General features: G+C 46.1%; 1 protein-coding gene across 6 annotated transcripts in view; it reads right to left on the bottom strand.

Annotated features, from left to right (window-relative positions):
- The window catches only part of FNDC3B (fibronectin type III domain containing 3B), a 362624-nt gene that overhangs the window by 229572 nt on the left and 114022 nt on the right, over nucleotides 1–19030 (bottom strand). For all 6 annotated transcript variants that reach the window (XM_075547032.1, XM_075547035.1, XM_075547036.1 and 3 more), the window contains exon 3: nucleotides 18729–18804. In XM_075547032.1, the coding sequence (XP_075403147.1) occupies nucleotides 18729–18804 (76 nt within the window). The remainder of the gene's footprint in view (nucleotides 1–18728; nucleotides 18805–19030) is intronic.

Raw genomic sequence — 19030 nt, 5'->3', positions numbered from 1 at the left:
CTTTTTCAGTGAAAAGGGAAAGAGGCGTTAAGAATACCATCAGCTGACTTTTGCTCTATGAGTTCGAGCCCAGGAGCCTTTGATGGGAACAACAAAAAGGGTGTGCAGAGCAGAGGGTCTGTGGGAGGTGCACAGTGAGGGCCTTGTATCGTGAAGGGAAACAGACTTGAAGTCAGGCCAGATCAGAAAGACTACTTTGCCCTTCCTGTTGAGCCATTTCCTCCGTCTCTCTATGCATTAACCAGAGCTGCCTTCAGCACTATGGCTCCAACTCTAAAACTCACTTTCTTCAAAGTCTGGGTTTTTTATTTGGGGGGGGAGGAGGGTTTTGATGGCTAATTACTTGCCTTCTGACTACTCTTGAGAATAGCCTGGTGCAGGTAGAATACACCTGTTGTTCTTCAAGTCCATCTGATGGGGGCTGGCATCCTATTCACCGCTGAGGAATGCTAATTGCTGCTGCCTGCATGACAGGTGCACTGAGGAGTCGAGCAAACCATCAATGAACCGAGCTCATGGAAGCAAGTACCCGGTGATGATGGCCAAACTCAAGAGTCGTACCTTTAATTACTGATAGAGGGTTTAGACATCAGTCATACGAACCGCGACACACAATTTTACAACGGCCCAGCAGTCTTGACTTTGACAATGGTTTCCTATCCACGGAGAAGATAAAAAGAGTTCAGAAGAATCCTATTGTCTGCTTCCGTGAAGTTACATTCTGGAGCCTCGGCTCTCTATCACTGCCTGCTCCCCTTGCTTCTGCCGCAACGGTCAGTCCTGGTGTGGAATCCTACCTGCTTTGAACTCTGAACCACTTCCTTTCCCCCTAGCTTTAATGCTTTAAAATTTTCCTGTTTCCACAGAATAGTGAAGTCAACTTCCCTATCAGTATACATATTTTTATAACCTCCCCCACTTTACGGTGTTTTCTTTCATTATGATGGGGCGGTGAGGGGGTATTCTATTTGCTCACTAAATAAATGTCTGTAAAATTGTATCTATTTAGAATATTTTAACTAAAGTGGTCAACTTTCCTAACTCTGCAAATCTCCCCAAAATGCCACACAGTGCAACTGATTGGACTTGGAAACATTGCTAGGATAGTCTTAGCAATCACATGTATGCCCATTATGCAGAACACCAGGCTTTCAATAGTTCCTTGTGGTTCAGCCCACTGCAGAGAATTTGCAGTCCCACCCCCAGACATATCTCAGCATTCTAAGAAACCACAGGAGCATCCTGTTAAAATGTAGATTTGAATTCACTATCTGTTGAGGTGGAAATAGAAATTCCCAATAGGGGGTGTCACACTGGGAAGAATCAATTCAAGGCCCTGGCAGAAACTGAGTGAGGAAGAGAGGTTTAAAAGAGAATTCCTGATGAAATGGCTAGTGAATTAGAAGACAGCACAAACTCTTTGAAAAGAGAGCTCCTTCGTGTCTATCTGTATAAGATAGGCAAGATAAACAATCCTGAGGAGAAAACAATGGAACTCATGCTTGGGGGGAGAGGGGGGCATGGAGACAGGGGAAAGGGGAAAGGGGAAAAGGGATGGGGAGCCAATAAACCCAGGGGCAAAAGAGCAACAAGATATCTAAAATCAATGGCGAGAAGGTGTAGAATGCCTGGTGGGATCTGATCAAGTGGGGTGTAGCTGAGAGGAATTACTGAGAGCATGGTCGAACATGGTAGTGGGAAGAGGAGGAAAAGAAAAGGAAATAGAGGAAAGAACTAGGAGACAAAGGACAGTTATAGAGGTATCAATACAGGCATGTACGTATGCAAATATATTTACATATAATGATAGGGATATAGGTGTATGTACATATATTTATATGTTAAAGTATCAAGGAAACAGACGGACATTGGGCTCAATGTCCTTCCTCAACACAAGAACACTGTGTGCTAATAACCTGACATCCCGTGATGCTCACCTTCCTGACATGATCCCTGAAGTCAAAATGGGAGCATAAGCAAATGTGGCGAAGAGAGTTGATGGTGCCTGGTTGTCAAAAAGATATAGCACCTGGGGTCTTAAAGGCTCTAAGATAAACAAGCAGCCATCTAACACGGAAGCAACAGAGCCCACATGGAAGGAGCACACCAGCCTGTGTGATCACGAGGTGTCCACGGGGGCAGATATTAGGCATCAGAAGACCCCAAACAAGCAATCATAGAGATGCAAGTGGAGACCCACAGCCCATCTGTAGACAATTGGACATCCCCTCACAGAAGGGTCACAAGGAAGGGATGAGTCAGCCAGGGTGCAGTAGAGCGCTGATGAAACATACAACATTCCTCTAGTTCTCTAATGTTCCACCTCCCCCCACCCCCTATCATGATCCCAGTCCTACCTTACAAATCCAGATAGACCAGAACACGTATACTGGTACAGATAAGAGCTTTCGACACATGGATTCGGGACAGAAAAACCCCTCACGAACAATAACACGAGTAGGGGAAGGTGGCAGGCGAAGGGGCAACAGAAATATGGATGAAGGGAGGCAGCTGATGATGTAAGACATGAAAATAATAATTTATCAAGGGGTCATGAGAGTGGGAGGGTGGAGGAGGTAAGGGAATAAGAGAAGCTGATACCAAGGACTCAAGTAGAAAGAAAATGTTTTGAAAATGATAGCAACCTATGTACAAATGTGTTTGATACAATTATTGGTTGTTATAAGAGTTGTAAGAGGCTTCAATAAAATGATTTATTAAAAAGAAAGAAAACAGAGCTCTTTGTCCAACTGCAGTTCACGAAAGCTATCGTCACACCAAACGCAAATCCAATGGGCTAGACGGAGACAGTTCAAAGTGGGTGCCCCCAGAGGGTGCCCCAGGCTGTCGTCCTCACGGGGGCTGCCACGCATTCAGCCACGGAGCAGCTGAGAAGGCGGCGGGAAACAAACCGAGGCCCCAAATATAAATAAACGGACACAAATTATACCTTTGAGTTTATGACTGAAGAACGTTTTCAGCCAATTCCTTTTCTTTTTAAAATCATTTCCATGGAAGGCCTACCCCCTGGACCCCAGTCCATTTTATGGCAAAAGCTAACCCTGAGAGCTTTCTCCTTCATGTTATGGCTCCACATAAACACCACACACACACCACACACCACACACACCACACACACAGACACACCACACACACAGACACACCACACACAGCTAATCCTGAGAGCTTTCTCCTTCATGTTATGGCTCCACACACACACACACACTCCACACATACCACACACCACACACACCACGCACACACCACACACACACTACACACACCACACATACCATACACACCAGCCACACACACACACACACACACACACACACACACATATATATTGGGGGGGGGAGTGCCTCCTGCTCCAATCATCGACTCCACCTCAGCTTTTCTCAAAGCATGGTCTCAGGACCAAGACCACCAGGATGGCCTGGGAACTTCTGACCCTTTTTAATAACCGGGTCAGGCCTTACCCAGATCTGAATCTAAAAACTACAGGGATGGAGTCTACGATGTTTTTAACCTTCCCTTCCAGTGATACTGACTCTTGCTAGTAAGTGCATACCACGGCTCTGCCTTCGGGTCATTGAAAAAGTCTGACACACAGCCCCTTGGGCCAGGTAAACCTACAAGGACCACCTGAGTCAATCATCCAAGTGCTTGCGGGGTACTTACTGCATGGAAAGGGCTGGAATCTTCAAAAGCAACAAAGAGGGAAACAAGAGGCAGCCGCCAGCCGGTTCTTTCCACAGTGTCATGTGGGAACAGAGCTAAGCAGCTCACCAGCTTCCACAGCAGTCAGGTGTCATACTCTCAAGTTTACCTATTCTAGCCATCTACTTATGAGGTGGAAATAGGTGAGCTTTTGTGCTTATATCCAGGCAGAAGAAATAAATCTGCTGAGAGTGGTCAAAGCAAATGCCCTTCGTGGCCCTTTCTATGTGTTGCTTTTGGAAGTTTGTAACAAATGCTAATGAGCCATTTTAACAAATAAGCTTGACACAAAAGGACAGCATCAAAGGCTCGCTTAATAAGTATATGAATATGAGATGAAAGATCTCCAGACACTTAACAAAACTGCAAAACTTCTTAGAGCGGGCCTGGATGATCAGACACAGGTATGAGGAAGAAGCCAAGGCCAGCAACAGGCTCAGGAAGCAGAGCTTGACACAGCGAAACTATCCTGAAACTGTGCCTCGGCCTCTGGGGCAAGTTAATTACCATATACACTCGTGTATGAGCCGAGACGTTTCAGCACAATGCCGTTTTGGGTAAAATTAGGTGCCTCGGCTGATATTCGGGTTGGCTTATACTCAAATGTATATGGTACCTATGAATATTTTAAAACAAACAATCCCTATCCCAATGGGGGAATCTGCCTGGGCCTAGATAATCACACATTCCCCTACAATTACTCTGGGGCTAGGTTTGGTTCTCCCAGAGAATTCCAATGTACAAAGTACTAGATACAACTTAGTGGGATACACCCAGCTCTAAGGCGCATTCTTTTCTTGCAACAAGAGAAAAATGTCACTCAGAAGGTGAACTCTTGGCCTACAGAATAAGGATCCCCCCATGCTAAATGAATTAATCAAATTAATCTCATGTTTTGATTTCTAACCCTTGGGGTAAGGGCACCGATCTGAGAATGTTGTACTAACATTCTTTGATGAGGTCACGCCTCCCTGGGAGACAACTGACTACCAGCCTTTGCCAGGGGCCCTCACACTGTTTAAACAGGGGCCAGGTCACTGTCCCTCAGACCCGTTGGAGGGCCTGACTATAGTCTAAAAAAAAAAAAACTATGAACAAATTCCCATACACACTGCCCATATCTTATTTGGAAGTAAATAACAAAACAGGGCAAACACACCCGGCGGGTCATAGTTTGAGGGCGCCTGCTTTAGACGTACCCCGCCGCCCTGGGTGCTGCTGCTCATTAGGACAGGACGAGAGCTGGCTGTGACCAAGTACTGCTTCTCCACACTGCTCAGCCGCAGTGCAGCAGGCACGCGAAACTGGCGCCGTTGGATCTAACAGCACACACGGGCAAGCTGCTCAAAGCCACCTAAATAAGCCAACCCTAGCTATCCTGGCACTTCAAAAAAGAAAGAGAACACTTTGACCTTCCTCTGTGTGAGTGTGTAGACCCACTTCAATGAGAATTTCAAAACAAAATGGCATAAAGCAGGACTTCATTCAGATAAAGGCAAACTCACTGTCATCGAGTCAAAGCGACCCTACTGGGCAGAACTGAACTGCCCGTGGGCGTTTCCAAGACTGTGAGTAATCTTTACAGGAGTAAAAAAGACCTTTCTCTCAAGGGGCGGCTGGTGCTTTTGAACAGCTGACCTTGCAATTGCAGCCCAACACGCGTAACCACTACGCCACCATGGCTCCTCCTCTCTTCAATACATGCTTCCATTTTGATCTCCACACCTATCCCCCAAGCACTTTTCTTCCTCTTGTCAGTTTGAAACAGAAGTTATAAATTAATAATATCCACAGTTTTATTTATAAAGTGAAGATTAGTAAATTCAAATAGCCAGAAAGAAACCAGGTAACTGGACTTTATTCATTTTCACTGAGATGGAAGATCTGAATTGTTCATAAATTGTTAAAATTTAAAAAAAAAGAAAATGATTAGGGCAAAGAATGTACAGATGTGTTTTATACAATTGATGTATGTATATGTATGGATTGTGGTAAGAGTTGTATGACCCCCTAATAACATGTTTTTTAATAAAAAAAAAAAGATCATAGCTATTGAAAAATTTTAAAAAAAGAAGAAGAAGAAAGCTCACTTTTCGCTCCAAATTACAAAAACAACGTGCAGAGGAAAGTTCCATAAGAAAGGTAGGACACCGCTGAAAAGCCCGAGCCAGGATCCCAAAGAAAACCTGGGATCCACTGACGTGTGGGCAACCTTTGACTCCATTTTAAATGAACCCCGAAAGAGAAATCTCACAACCATAGTCCCCACTTACCCAACCATCTTAACATCCTCAAAATTCCGCTTAAGGTCACTTTGAAATCAGGGGGAGTTCTCAAGAAAAGGAACAGATTTTTTGAAATTAATAAAAACATCACTCTTTATTGTTAGCTCTAATATGCTCATCCCCTAAGGGTTGTTTTTTGTGTTCTCCTAATTCCTGTTCCCTAGCTCTGGGATTTAATATCCATTGCGATGGCTAACTCACAGACAACACTCGGGATTAAAGAGTTTATTAAGGAAGCTGACAAATTGTAATTGCAGTTGAGAAATGCTCAGGACACAGCTGTTCATTCGCATATGCTACCAAGTTCTTCTAGGTCTGCTAATAAATGTCCCAAAGGGCATACTACTCTACGGTCAACCTCAACCTGAAGGCATGCAGCTCAAGCTCAGTGGGTCAGCAAACCCAACTCCTTGAACTGAGGGCCCAGAGGCACCCCGCTGCAGTAAACTCCAGCCCAGAGGCACTGAGTTCCACTCCCATGGGCCACAGCAAACACAGCTCCACCAACTAAATGCCCAGAGGGCACGCCAGTCCACAAACTAGCCTCCTGCAAGAGTTCTCAGCCTTACATGCTCCGTGAATTGGGAAGTCCACCAATCGGTTCCATGCTCTGTCTCTTGTTTCGCCTGCTGCTCCTCTCACGTCACAGCTGTCTTCTGGAGTCAGGAGTTCCACGGCACAGAGATCTTGGGTCCAGAGCACAAGCACTGGCTTCTAGTTCTTGCTGGTAATGAGATTCCCCCCTGCTTCTCTGAGGGCTTATTTTATACCCAGCAGGGCAGCACTGCGAGGAATCCTGTTTGCAACCACTCATATCTTCCCCTACCTTCTTACCAGATCCATCCAGAGAAAGTTCCTTTGGTGGAAGTTAGAGGCTTTGGCTGGAAGAGCCAATTAAATAATCCACTGTGCCTGCAGCTGTGAGCCTGGATTGAGTCAATGGCAATGGGTTTGATTTGAGTCCAATTACAACAGTGGGCATGAAATGTTTAGTAACAATAATTTACACTGCAGGATGAAAATTTCTCTCCAAGATCTTATTTCACTCTTCTTAGGGAAGTGCCCTAAGCAGGTAACTCAAAGTATCCAAGACTCACTCCTGTCTCTCTTCAGTGAATACCCCCTCCCCACTGGTCACCAAAGTCATGACATTCTTCTGAACAACTCTTAATACCCATTCCCGCTTCCACATCTACCCGGCCTCCCAGAAGGCTGTTAGCTCTTGCCTGTCCAATCCTGGCATCAGCAATTTCACCTTCCATCACATACTAGGGAAAAACAAAATCAAAACTCTCCAGACTAGCCCCGTTTAACTCAAGAACCAGACTAGTTGACTACTTAAAAGGGTGTTCTACACCTAGGTTTGATATAGGCTCTTGCTAGAGACAGATGTCATAACTAACAACAGCAAGGAAACGTTACGAAAATATCACAAAGTTAATCTAAAATAGTTACTACCACCACTGCCACGGAGTCCATTCTGACTCCCAGTGGCCCCGTGGGACAGAGGACCACCCCCTGCACCCCCCCCCCCCCCGTTTCCCAGATGGTGCATCTTTCTCCTTGGGAGTGGCAGGAGGGCTCGTTTCAGTGAAGTGCTACGGATTTTGCAGCTCGCAGCCTGGCCCTTAATCTACTGTGCCACCTGGGCACCGTGCTGATAGTGGAAACTAAAGGAAAGAGAGGCTGGCAAGAAAAAGTTGGAATACCTTTTTCTATTAAATAACCTGGAAAGCATTTTGCAGATTGTTCCCCAGCACACTGCTCGGTCCAAGGAGGGACTATTACAGTGATGATGTCCATGCTTTTCAGAGACGAGAAAAAAGCACGTCTTGAAGGAAGGTCTTGAAAAAACCACTGCTTCCTGAAAAAGTTTCATCCAAAACCGTGAGGAGCCAAAAGTAGAAACAGCCCTAGTTTACTACCTACACAATAGTACAGAGAGAGAGAGAACCAAAAAATCTCTAAATTCAAAAGAAACGTAACATGAACCACGAGTGGCATTACTAGGCTAGGGCTTGACCCTCCAGTTAAAGAACTCAAGTCTGTTTGCTTCAAAGACACTTCCAACGGCTCTTCCATTTCAACGGGTAAGAAGAGCAAGAGCAAAAAAATTTTTAGAGATGACAAGGTGTAAATACCATATGGCACACAACTCAGGTCATCAGGGATACGACATTGTCTGCTGGTCTTAATTATCTGACACGCAAAGATCGGGGACATTTAAAGAACTCCAAGAAATGGCATCTTCAGAGACGCCTTGTTATGACACTGTTTAACAGGCCTGAAAAGAAAGGTGTAGGAGATAAACTCTTGAATAGTTTTAAACATATTATGTTCAATTAGTACGACTAAATGTGAAAACATTTTTAAAAATTCTTAACCAGCAGTTCAAGCTCATAGAGGCTCTCCTGAAATGCTTTAAAATGATTTTTTAATTGCTCTCAATTTATAGACCCTATAGAACTGCTTAACAGGGTTTTCACGGCTACAATCTTTATGGAAGCAGACAGTCTCATCTTTCTGCCATGGGCTGGCCAGTGGATTCTAACCGCCACATTCTTTTGTTTGTTTTGTTTTGTTTCTTAATCGTTTTATTAGGGGCTCGCACAACTCTTATCACAATCCATACATACATCAATTGTGTAAAGCACATTTGTACATTCATTGCCCTCATCATTCTCAAAACATTTGCTCTCCACTTAAGCCCCTGGCATCAGGTCCTCATTTTCCCCCTCCCTCTCCGATCCCCCCTCCCTCTTGAACCCTTGATAATTTATAAATTATTATTTTGTCATATCTTGCCTTGTCCGACATCTCCTTTCACCCCCTTTTCTGTTGTCCGTCCCCCAGGGAGGAGGTCACATGTAGATCCTTGTAATCGGTTCCCCTTTTCCATCCCTACCCTCCCCCTACCCTCCCAGTATCGCCATTCACACCACTGGTCCTGAAGGGATTAATTGCCCTGGATTCCCTGTGTTTCCAATTCTTATCTGTACCAGTGTCCATCCTCTTGTCTCGCCAGACTTGCAAGGTAGAATTGGGAACATGATAGTGGGGGTGGGGGAGGAAGCATTTAGCAACTAGAGCAAAGTTGTGTTTTACATCATTGCTACATTGCACCCTGACTGGCTCGTCTCCTCCCCGAGACCCTTCTGTAAGGGGATGTCCAGTGGCCTACAGACAGACTTTGGGTCTCCACTCCGCACTCCCCCTCATTCACTATGGTAAGATTTTTTGTTCCGATGGTGCCTGATACCTGATTCCTTCGACACCTCATGATCACACAGGCTGGTGTGCTTCTTCCATGTGGGCTTTGTTGCTTCTAAGCTAGATAGCAGCTTGTTTACCTTCAAGACTAAGATCCAAGACAAGGGAACAACAAGTGATCCAAATTGGTGGTGAGGAGGGTGTGGGGGGCCTGGTAGGGCATGGTCAAGGGTAATGTAACCAAGAGGAATTGCTGAAACCCTGGTGGGGACTGAGCATGAGGGTGGGACAGGAGGTAAGTCAAAGGAAATAGACAAAAGAGCTAGGAGGCAAAGGGCATTTATAGAGGTCTAAATAATGACATGTACATATGCAAATATATTTCTATATGAGGATGGGGAAATAGATCTATGTGCATATATTTATAGGTTTAGTATTAAGGTAGCAGAAGGACATTGGGCCTCCACTCAAGTACTCCCTCAATGCAAGAACACTTTCTTCTATTAAACTAGCATTCTATGATGCTCACCTTCCCAACATAACTGCTAAAGACAAAGCAGGTGAATAAGCAAACATAATGAAGAAAGAAAGCTGATGGTGCCCGGCTACCAACCGCCACATTCTGGTTAGCAGTTGAACATTTAGACCCTTAAGTCCCAGGGCTCCACTGTAAGCAGATTATAATACAAAACTTTTTAAACACCGTATAGCTCAATATCTACCCCAAATGGACATCTGGCGAGTATTACTAATACTCCGGTCATTGTCAAGCCAATCCCTGACTCTGGTCGACCCATGTGTGTCAGAGCACAGTGTGCTTCAGACGGTTGTCAGTGGCTTTTGGTCTGTCCAATGTAGGAGCTCCTTCTGGGGACCCAGGGAACAGGTCCCACCTCCAACCTTTCAGAAGCTAGCAGCAAGAACATTATTTGCAGCCCCCAGGGGGTCTGGAGCTTATTAATAGTTCCTATTGATTGGGCTCGTACTATGAACCACATCTTGTTCGAAGTGCTTTTGATACTCTTTCTTATTAAATTCTCACAGCAATCCTTCAAAACAGATATTAGGATTCCAATTGTGCAGATAAGGAAAGGGGGGTTGAAGTCGTTAAGTAATTTTATAACACACAGTGAACATACCAGAGACTTCTACGCCAATTATCACTCTCACGCCGAAAGCCGCAACGAGCTTACCAAGATGCCTACCGCTGCTCGGCGCCGCCTAAGAGCAGGGTATATTCAGTGCAGATGAAGGGAAGGAAGGAATTTAACTGACATGTAAACGAAAGGCTCAAAGACCAGCAGACCCAGAAGAACCACTACAGCATGTTAACAATACACCTATTGTATCTCCATCCGCAGAGGATGAACATTCCCCTTAACCATCATCTGAAATGTTTGAACTGATGCCACGCCCACTAGCAAGCCTTATTCAATGGACTGGAATCTGGAACCACAACAGACTTCCAAAGGCAGGCGGAAATCACAGCCTCTAATGAATCAGGAAACGTCATTTGGGAACAAGACACTCAACTCAACTTGTGTCCACTCAGCTTGTGTCTACTTGTAGACTACGACAGTCAGGATCAGGAGGGCCCTTTCCAGAGAGTCTCATCTGAGAGCCTAAGCACTGGGGAGAAAGCAAAGACCAGGGATCTCAGACTGCACAGCTGGGAGCCCCACGGTGTAACACCACTTAATCTTTACATCTTCAAACCATGTCGCCAAAGGTCTAATAAAAACAAAAACATTAGATGAAGGGTTTTTTTCCTTTTAAAAAAATCATTTTATTGGGGGCTCGTACAACTCTTATCACAATCCAACCATACATCCATTGTGTCATGCACATTTGTACATCTGTTGCCATCATCATTCTCAAAACATTTGCTTTCTGCTTGAGCCCTTGGTATCAGCTCCTCATTTTCCCCCTCCCCCCCTCTCTCCTCCCCTCCTTCCCTCCCTCGTGAACATTGTAACCTTCCCGGCTTAACATCCCATAATTACAGAACCCTCAGAACAGGGAAAAGCCCCAGGATAACTGGAAAAGGCAGGTGGAGAAAGCAGACAGACTCGGTAGAGGAGCAGGCCTTGGCAGAGGGGTTTGCCACCTTCCGGAGCGCACCAGGATGGAAGCCAGCCTCATAGCACGGCTCTCCCCAGCCTCAAGATAGCTACACCTGAGGGGGGGGGGGCTTCGAAACACGTGCGGGGAAAGTCCTGATCTTTCCATTCCCTTTCCCCCTCCACTGGCTGACAGGATTCCCTCTCACCCCTTCCATAAAGTGGCCTCTCTGCCGTGGGTCTCAGGAGAAAGAATTGGTTCTCTACTCCTGTAGAGAGTTTTCATCTCATTCACCCTGTGCTATATAGTCGCTGTGAGTCAGAATTGACTGCTGGCAGGGAGTGTTTGCTTGCTTGTTTTTTTGATTGTTTGTTCTGAGGGGTAGCAGTCTGCTTGTGTGCACAGAAAGCCTGGAAGGCCAATGGTGTCATTTCACCATTCTATAAGGGCGGGTCCCCAACAAGGGGGAATTGACTGAACAGCAGGGGTCTGGTTTTGTTAATGTAAGAAAAGGCTTTAAATGATTGAAAAGGTACATGTGCAGCGAAATGAAGGTAAGTGTAATAAGGGGATTGTTATTAAATGGGTGTGTGTTCAATCCTTCAAGGGGAAAAAAACAAAACAAACTCACAGTCATTTCTGATAGTAACCTTCTCTTTCTTCCGCTGAGTAGCAGGTGGGTTCGAACGGCTCACCTTGCCGCTAGCAGTCCAATCCTTAACCCACACCTTCACCAGAGTCCCTTTCAAAAGTGAGGGCATGTGAACTTAACAGAAAGGCGGAAGTAGTGGTCAGGAAATCAGATGCGTGTTGCTCCAGAGACTGACTGAATGTCCCCAATGTAATGAAAAATGTTCAAAGATTCAGAAGGACTTAGTGCACTCACACAACACTAATTTCACTTTCACACCACCCACATGTTTTATTTTAGTCATTTTCAAGTTCAAGGCAAGGGTTCAATTCCCTCTTGGAAGACAACCTTCATTGGAAAGTGCTCCTGATCCTGGGTTTTAAAGCCAGTAAAACAAAAATTCTCGTTTGTAGGCATAGGGTTTGCTTTAAGAGTGGACCGGAGGAAGGCTCTGCTTTTGAAATTAGTGCCTACATTGTCCGTAACATCATTCGCGCCATTTCTCAAGCAGGAGACAACACTAGTTCCTTAGGATTGGTCATAAAATTCTTAGGAAGGATGACAAGTTCATGTTTAACGTGCCAAACAAGTCTAATAAAAGCACCAACCGGCTGGGAGGTTAGCATGAAGGTTCCTGAAGCACTGACTCATCATAGGGGACTGGGGGATAGAAGACAAATGGGGAGATTCAGACCCCAGCACAGCTCTCTGAGCTGTCAAGCACAGAGCCTCGGGGCAGAGCACGGGGTCTGTCCATCAGTGAAGGGGCTCCCAGCCACTGGAGCAGGGGGAGGACTCAGCACCAAAGGGACCGAGGTTTGAGAGGCAAGTGGTGTCACTTTCTGCTAGCCGGAGCCCTCTCAGTGCAGGGCCCTCCTTCCATACAGCCTTCTCTCCTAAGGCAAGTCTCCAACCCACTGAACACAAGCTAGCAGAGTAAGCCGCCTCCCTAAGAGACATCTCCATCACTCTGGACAAACAGTTGGTGGTGGCTGCCCCTGAGCTGCCTCTGGCTCACAGGGAGGCCAGGTATGAACACTGCAAACAGTGCTTCCCACAGGGGTTCAAGGCTGGGGCCTTTCCTTCTGCAGCGGGTGCCTGCTATAGGGGTTCAAATCTCTCAATTTGTGGCTAACCGTTGAAGGCTTCACAGTTTGTGCCACCTGGAAATGAGCAACGAAGTGCTTTTAGAAATTAGTAAAAGCTGAGGATTTTCCTTCCATCTGTGTGTCCTTTATCACCAAACATGTACCCATTTGCTTCAGGCTCCCCGCTTTTATAACGCAATGTGAAAACACAAATAAAAATGAACTGCAACACCAATACAGGGTCCGTCTGAAGAGTCCTGCAGCCTGTCACATGTCTTTTCTAGAGGGAATGGGCAAGCTCCAATTATCAGTGACACGGGAAAGTTCTTCAACCGATATCAGAGAGACCACTGAAAGCATTCAGCTAAACATCTTGAAGCTCTCCGAAGAACAGCAAAACTTCACAGGATGATCCTGATGTAATCGCCAGAACCAGTCAGAAATTAACAGGCTGGGTGGAGTGGGGGATACACTGTCCTGTCCCAGTGGGATCCACGTTCTCATTCAAGGGCTCAGGAAGGGGCTGCACATAGGACCAGGGCTCTCTGCTTTACCTGCTCCTCCAGGAATTCAGAGAAAGGCCTGAATGGGCGGAGCAGCCTAGGGCTCTGGTGAGAGACCGCCTTCGAGCCTAGGAGGAAGTGTGGTATTTGTTTTGGCTGAGCGCAGGCCTGGGGGATTTTAAAGGGATCAGATAAAAAGATGGCATGTGTGAACAGGAAGGAAGGCGGCCTGCCAGGCCCTCAGCGCAGATGAGGAGGTGAAACACTGGAAGAGGCCACAGCAAGGATTCCAGGGACTGCTAGCAGACTCTGCCCCCACTAACAATCAGCCCTCTATCCTTGCATCTAGCCCTTTGTCCAGCATGTCAGAGGTGTAAGGGCTGCCTCCTCCGAGGGGGCAGGAACCGGGGCCTCCTGGGGGCCCTGCTCAAGACCTGTGATTCATGTCTTGCGGAAAATATTGAGAAATATTCCATTTGAGATGAATTCTGCTTTCACAGCACATTGTATGTTTCCGGTGCTGTTTTCATTATCACGAAGCATTCCCCTGAAAACAGGATCTTTGCTTTCCCCCAGCATGACCATGGCCACTGTCTACACTGATTTTCAATTCCTAAGGGGTCTCTTTAATGACATCACAATGAACTTCTGGGGTCGTCTTTCTGGTGATGGCATGCGTGCCCTCTAGAGAAAGCCCTGAGGCTAACAAAATCAGCTGCCAGCCTAGGGGGGGTGGTGGTGGTGACCTCACATGGCACCGTTTCAAGTTTCCAGGAAGGCCCTGCACCAAGCTCCACCCCGACACCTCCTGGCCCTCCCCCCCAGCTGGCTGGCGAGTCCCGAAACAGCGAAGCTATTAGCCTGACAGTTTCAACCAGAGGGAGCGCTGTCTCCGTGACTTCAGCATTCCCAAATGCCACCACCGACCCCCATACCAAACCCAACGCACTGCCATCGCGTGGATTCCAACTCATGGTATCCCTTCACCCATGGAAAGGCCTCCCTGCCAGAGGCCTGGTGTTGAAAGGGCACTCGGAGAGCTGGTTTCTCTGCACTGTGAGCTCTACAGTGAACTGTAAAGGGCACTTTCAGAAGTTTCCATCACAATGACTCAATGACTCAGTTTCAGATCCCTAACAAAAAGGGCATAGAGTTGGGGGGGGTTCTGATAACACTGCCTCCCACTACACTGCTCCTCTCTTACCATCTCCTCCTGCCAGTGCCAACTAGAAGCGCCCCCTAGAAGCTCGGCCGCCACAGCCCTAAAGCCCTGCCCAGACCTCAGGCAGAAATCATTCAAGCAGCCCACACGCATGCTCTTGCTCTGCATGGTCCGCTGGGCCACTGCAAACCCGCTCAGTCTAGCTCTCAAAACAAGGTGTGCCTGTCTTCGCAGTCCCCACGTCCCAGTCTCCAGGGCGCACGCTTGCTCCGGGAAGCATCTGTGTCTTATTCAGGCCACCGGAGTTCCTACCCTGGTCTCCTGCCCGGAATCCTGGCCCTCCAGGAATGGAAACACACCTTGCTTTGGTTGAATGCCCAAGAAGAATGAAACCCTGCTATTAAGTTCATGCTTCCTTAATGTAAAGCCACGGGGCTGGGCAATCAGGAACTTGAGCTCTGGAGGCAGGCGCACCAGACAGACCGGGCAAACCAGGCTCTCCCCGCCTTCTAGCTGTGCGATTTGAGGTGCACGGATTCATCTCCTTGTGACTCATCTTCCTCATTTTTACCCGCCGTCCCCATTACAGCACCGCGTAAGAGCTGACTTCTGCTACCGTTCGTGGTATTAGTCACAGGGAGAGCAAAGGTGATCATATTTGGTGCTGAGATGTATAAATAGACGGTTTCGTCCCCCATTCGACTGTGCTACGCTCCACTGCTGGGGTGAGATACCACCGTGAACTTGAATCAGAGTCTAAGGCTGGCCCAGCACGCATACGTCAGTGGCCGTCACAGGTAGTCCCTTGTCTCCTTGAGCAAACTGCTTTGGCTCCAGGTCCTTGTTTTCCTCTGTCCTAGTTCCGTCAACTGGGCCACGTGCCAACCACCACACCACAAAGAAAGATACCTGTAGTTGGGTGTTCGGAAGAGATCAAAGCCAGCTGAGGGAAGTCGAAGATACATGGCAGCGTGATTTTGCTCTAGAAAAAGGCATTCTGTATTTTTAATACACTGCAAGGGATGTTCCCACCACGTATCTGCGAGCATCATCATTCCTAAATACAAAGCTCTCATTATGAGCAGAGCAAAATGCTTGCAAGGCTTCCTGCGGGTACGCCGGTTACTGACAGGGACTCAGAGGACAAGCCGGGGAGAGGCTACCAAGACAAACACACAGAGACGCCTTAAAGGCCAGAAAGGAAAAGCCAGGTGCTGTGGAAAGGCGGATTTTATCTATGGTGATCTATTCAGCAATTTGCTTTTATGAATTCCCCTAAATCTGGCTTGGGAGACCTGCAGACAGAATGTGCCTTGGAGGCAAAGAGAGACTGGTGTCATGGACTTTGGAGATGTTGTCCAGAGAGGCCGGTCCCCGGAGAAGGACATCGTGCTTGGTAAAGTACAGCAACAAGGAAAAGGGGAGGGCCTTCAGGAGGTGGGCTGACCCAGTGGCGGCAGCAATGGGCTCAAACAATCAGAGGGTGGTACACGACCAGGAGTCTCACTCTGTTGTACATGTTGTCCCGATGAGTCAGAAGTGACTCAACAGCAAACAACAACAGCACGTACGCAGTGGCGGAAGGGCATGGCCTACCTACCAGCCAATTCATGGGGCTCCAATGTTAGGCCCAGAGGCTCAATTGCTTTCTTATGGGACTTAAATCCTCAGCTTCAATCTATTACACATGAACTGGCTCTTCGTGTCTTATTTTTCTTTTTTTTTTAATCCGTGATATTTTTAAGTTCAAACTGCAATCACGGAGAAATCAGTTATGATTTTAAAGAATTCCTTTATTGTAAATTAAGCGGAGGTTTACATTTCACATCAACTCGCATTCACTAGTCCAAACCCCGGATCAAGCCCTCCAGCCATCCTTTCCGGGGCTCAGTCCTTTATCGTGAATGGGGTGCAGGCACACGGAGCAGGGAGCGCACTTGTACGTCCAACAATCCACACACGTTTTGTTAGCGTGACATTCACTGCACCTCCCTCCATGTCCTCTCCTTTTTTGACGTGTGATGGGTTTTTAGGATACAAATTGGATTTTCAGGTTTTGTTTCTAATATCCTTTTATCATAGTACTGCTAGTAGGTGGGAAATTTTGTATGCCATACCATTTATATTCCATACGGAAAAAAAAATTCAAACCAAAATAACTACCAAAAAGTCAGCTTATCGCCTAGTTTCTTCATCTTCTTCATCAACAAAACCTAGATTTTGTCTTTAAATGACGTAGAACACCAAAAATAATTTACCAAGACAGGGTAAAGGAACACAGAAATCGAATTAACAACAACAAAAAGGCATTTATGGTAGTGATTGTACATTTCTTGATACTGAATTGTATTGTGTCTGAATTATGTCCTAATAAAATGGCTTTTTAAGAAAGCATTCAGGAGTGATTAAATCATTTCACATTAAGTATAATTGACAGTTCATTAGTCTTGATTGTATGAAAACAAATTCATTTCTCAAAAATAATTTCCCCAAATTTTGTTCCTATAGGAAGGAAGGGAGGGAGGGAAGGAGGGATGAAGGGCAATAAACTAACTCGGAATGATCTGCTACTTTTTCAGGCCTCTAATCAGATTCCCAGTGATCTCAAGATATCAATTTTCCCATTTGCTCCACAATCACTGCCAAAGCAAGCTGTCGCCAACAGTGCCAACAAAGCAGGACTGACAGGCTCACCACAGAGCTGGATGAACCCTGCAGAAGCTGCAGGTGGATTAGAGGACCCCTTAGAGGACTCCTCGGTAACCTCCTAACACAACGATCTATGGAGAAGAGACGCTGGTAGGACAAAGACCAAAATTAGTTGAAACGCCCAGAGTTGGAGGAAGAACTACGCTGGACAAGTCTCACCTACTTTTAAAACCTATTTAGGTAACGAGATTCTGAACTTTCAGCTGGCGCTGTAATGAGAGAGACTTTTTTTTGGGGGGGGGGACCATGAGAGGTGGTATTCTACATGTAAAATGACATGAATCATCAAAGGCCAGAAAGGGTGACACAATAGGCAGCTTTGTAAACTAAGACAGAAACAAAATATCAAATTCATAGCAGCCAGGGCAGGGTAGAAGCTAAGAGTGAGGATCATTCTTCACAGGGATAGAAAGCCTCATCTTCTTCTTGTGGAGCGCCCGGTGGTTTAGAACTAGCTCACCATGTAGTGAGTAACCCTATGCATAACCACTATGCCACCAGGGCTCCTAGGCAGCTGGCTTTCTAGGATGGCCCCATATGATCTCTGCCCCCTGGTGCTCACACCTTGAGAAGCCCCTGGATAACAGGCTGTCCCTCTTCCCCTCTATTTTTTCTTTGAATTTTTTAATTTGTTGTACTTTTTCACTCGAATGAGCCAGGCGCCGTGTTGCAGGCTGCCCACATGGCAAGAACTGCAGGAGGCCTAGAGAAAATTAAATTCTCACAACCACTTGATTGATTTCCCACACAGGTCAAGATGCAAAGCACCTGCAAGCCCTGGTTCACACCTGGATGGTGGCCTCCCAGGAGGTCCTGGGCAGGGGAAGTGCCACCAGAATCCCTGATATGTGGAAACTGTGAGATAATAAAGGTGGTGTAAAGCTGCTACATTTTGGAGTGATCTCTTACTCAGCAATAAACAACTAATAAATACTAGCTTTGAGTTTACTACCGAGAGCATCCTTTGGACAGTCTTACAACATACAATGGGATAAATATCTGAAAGAAATCACTAGCTGTTCTCAATTGGAATTGTAAGTTTCTTTAAAAACCAGCTTTCATCGTTATTAATACCTCTGCATTTTCCAGCCTTATCAAATTCTATAATGCATGCTATAACTACAAAGCTTTTCCAAGTTAAATTAGTTTGCTTAAAATGCAATGGCCTAGTATTTAACTAGTATTTAACTATGTCCCTTGGGTCAACATTACGCCAGAATCCCTCAAAAGAAAAAAGAAAGCCCGAGATATACTAAACGTCTCGAAAACCACATATAGACACAGAGAAAAAGCCATTTCCTAAAAATAACAAATAAGGGAAGCCCTTTGGGGTAGAAGTTTTACCGAACGTTTCCTTACCTTGGATGCACTGAAGTGTTCCATCCTCCGCTCTAATCGTGAAAGTCTCACCTGGATTAACTTGGACGAGGATAACCTGCCAAAACAGCACAGGGATTTCAAGTTAGTATTCGAGCGTCTGGGAATTTCCTTCCACATGAGGGTTTGTTACCTAAATGCACAGACTAGACAGAAAGTATGCAGCATTAAGCCTGGGTAAACACAAAGCTCAGGACAGAAGCCTTAGATATCATTCAAATTGGAGGCCCAGAAAAAAAGCCAGTCATTTTTGAGTGAATTCTCCTTTGTTTCGGAGGACATGC

The sequence above is a fragment of the Tenrec ecaudatus genome, chromosome 4, assembly GCF_050624435.1.
Source record: "Tenrec ecaudatus isolate mTenEca1 chromosome 4, mTenEca1.hap1, whole genome shotgun sequence".
NCBI classification, from domain to species: domain Eukaryota; kingdom Metazoa; phylum Chordata; class Mammalia; order Afrosoricida; family Tenrecidae; genus Tenrec; species Tenrec ecaudatus.
Note: the sequence above shows the minus strand (reverse complement) of the source record. Positions and strands in the feature narration are given on the sequence as shown.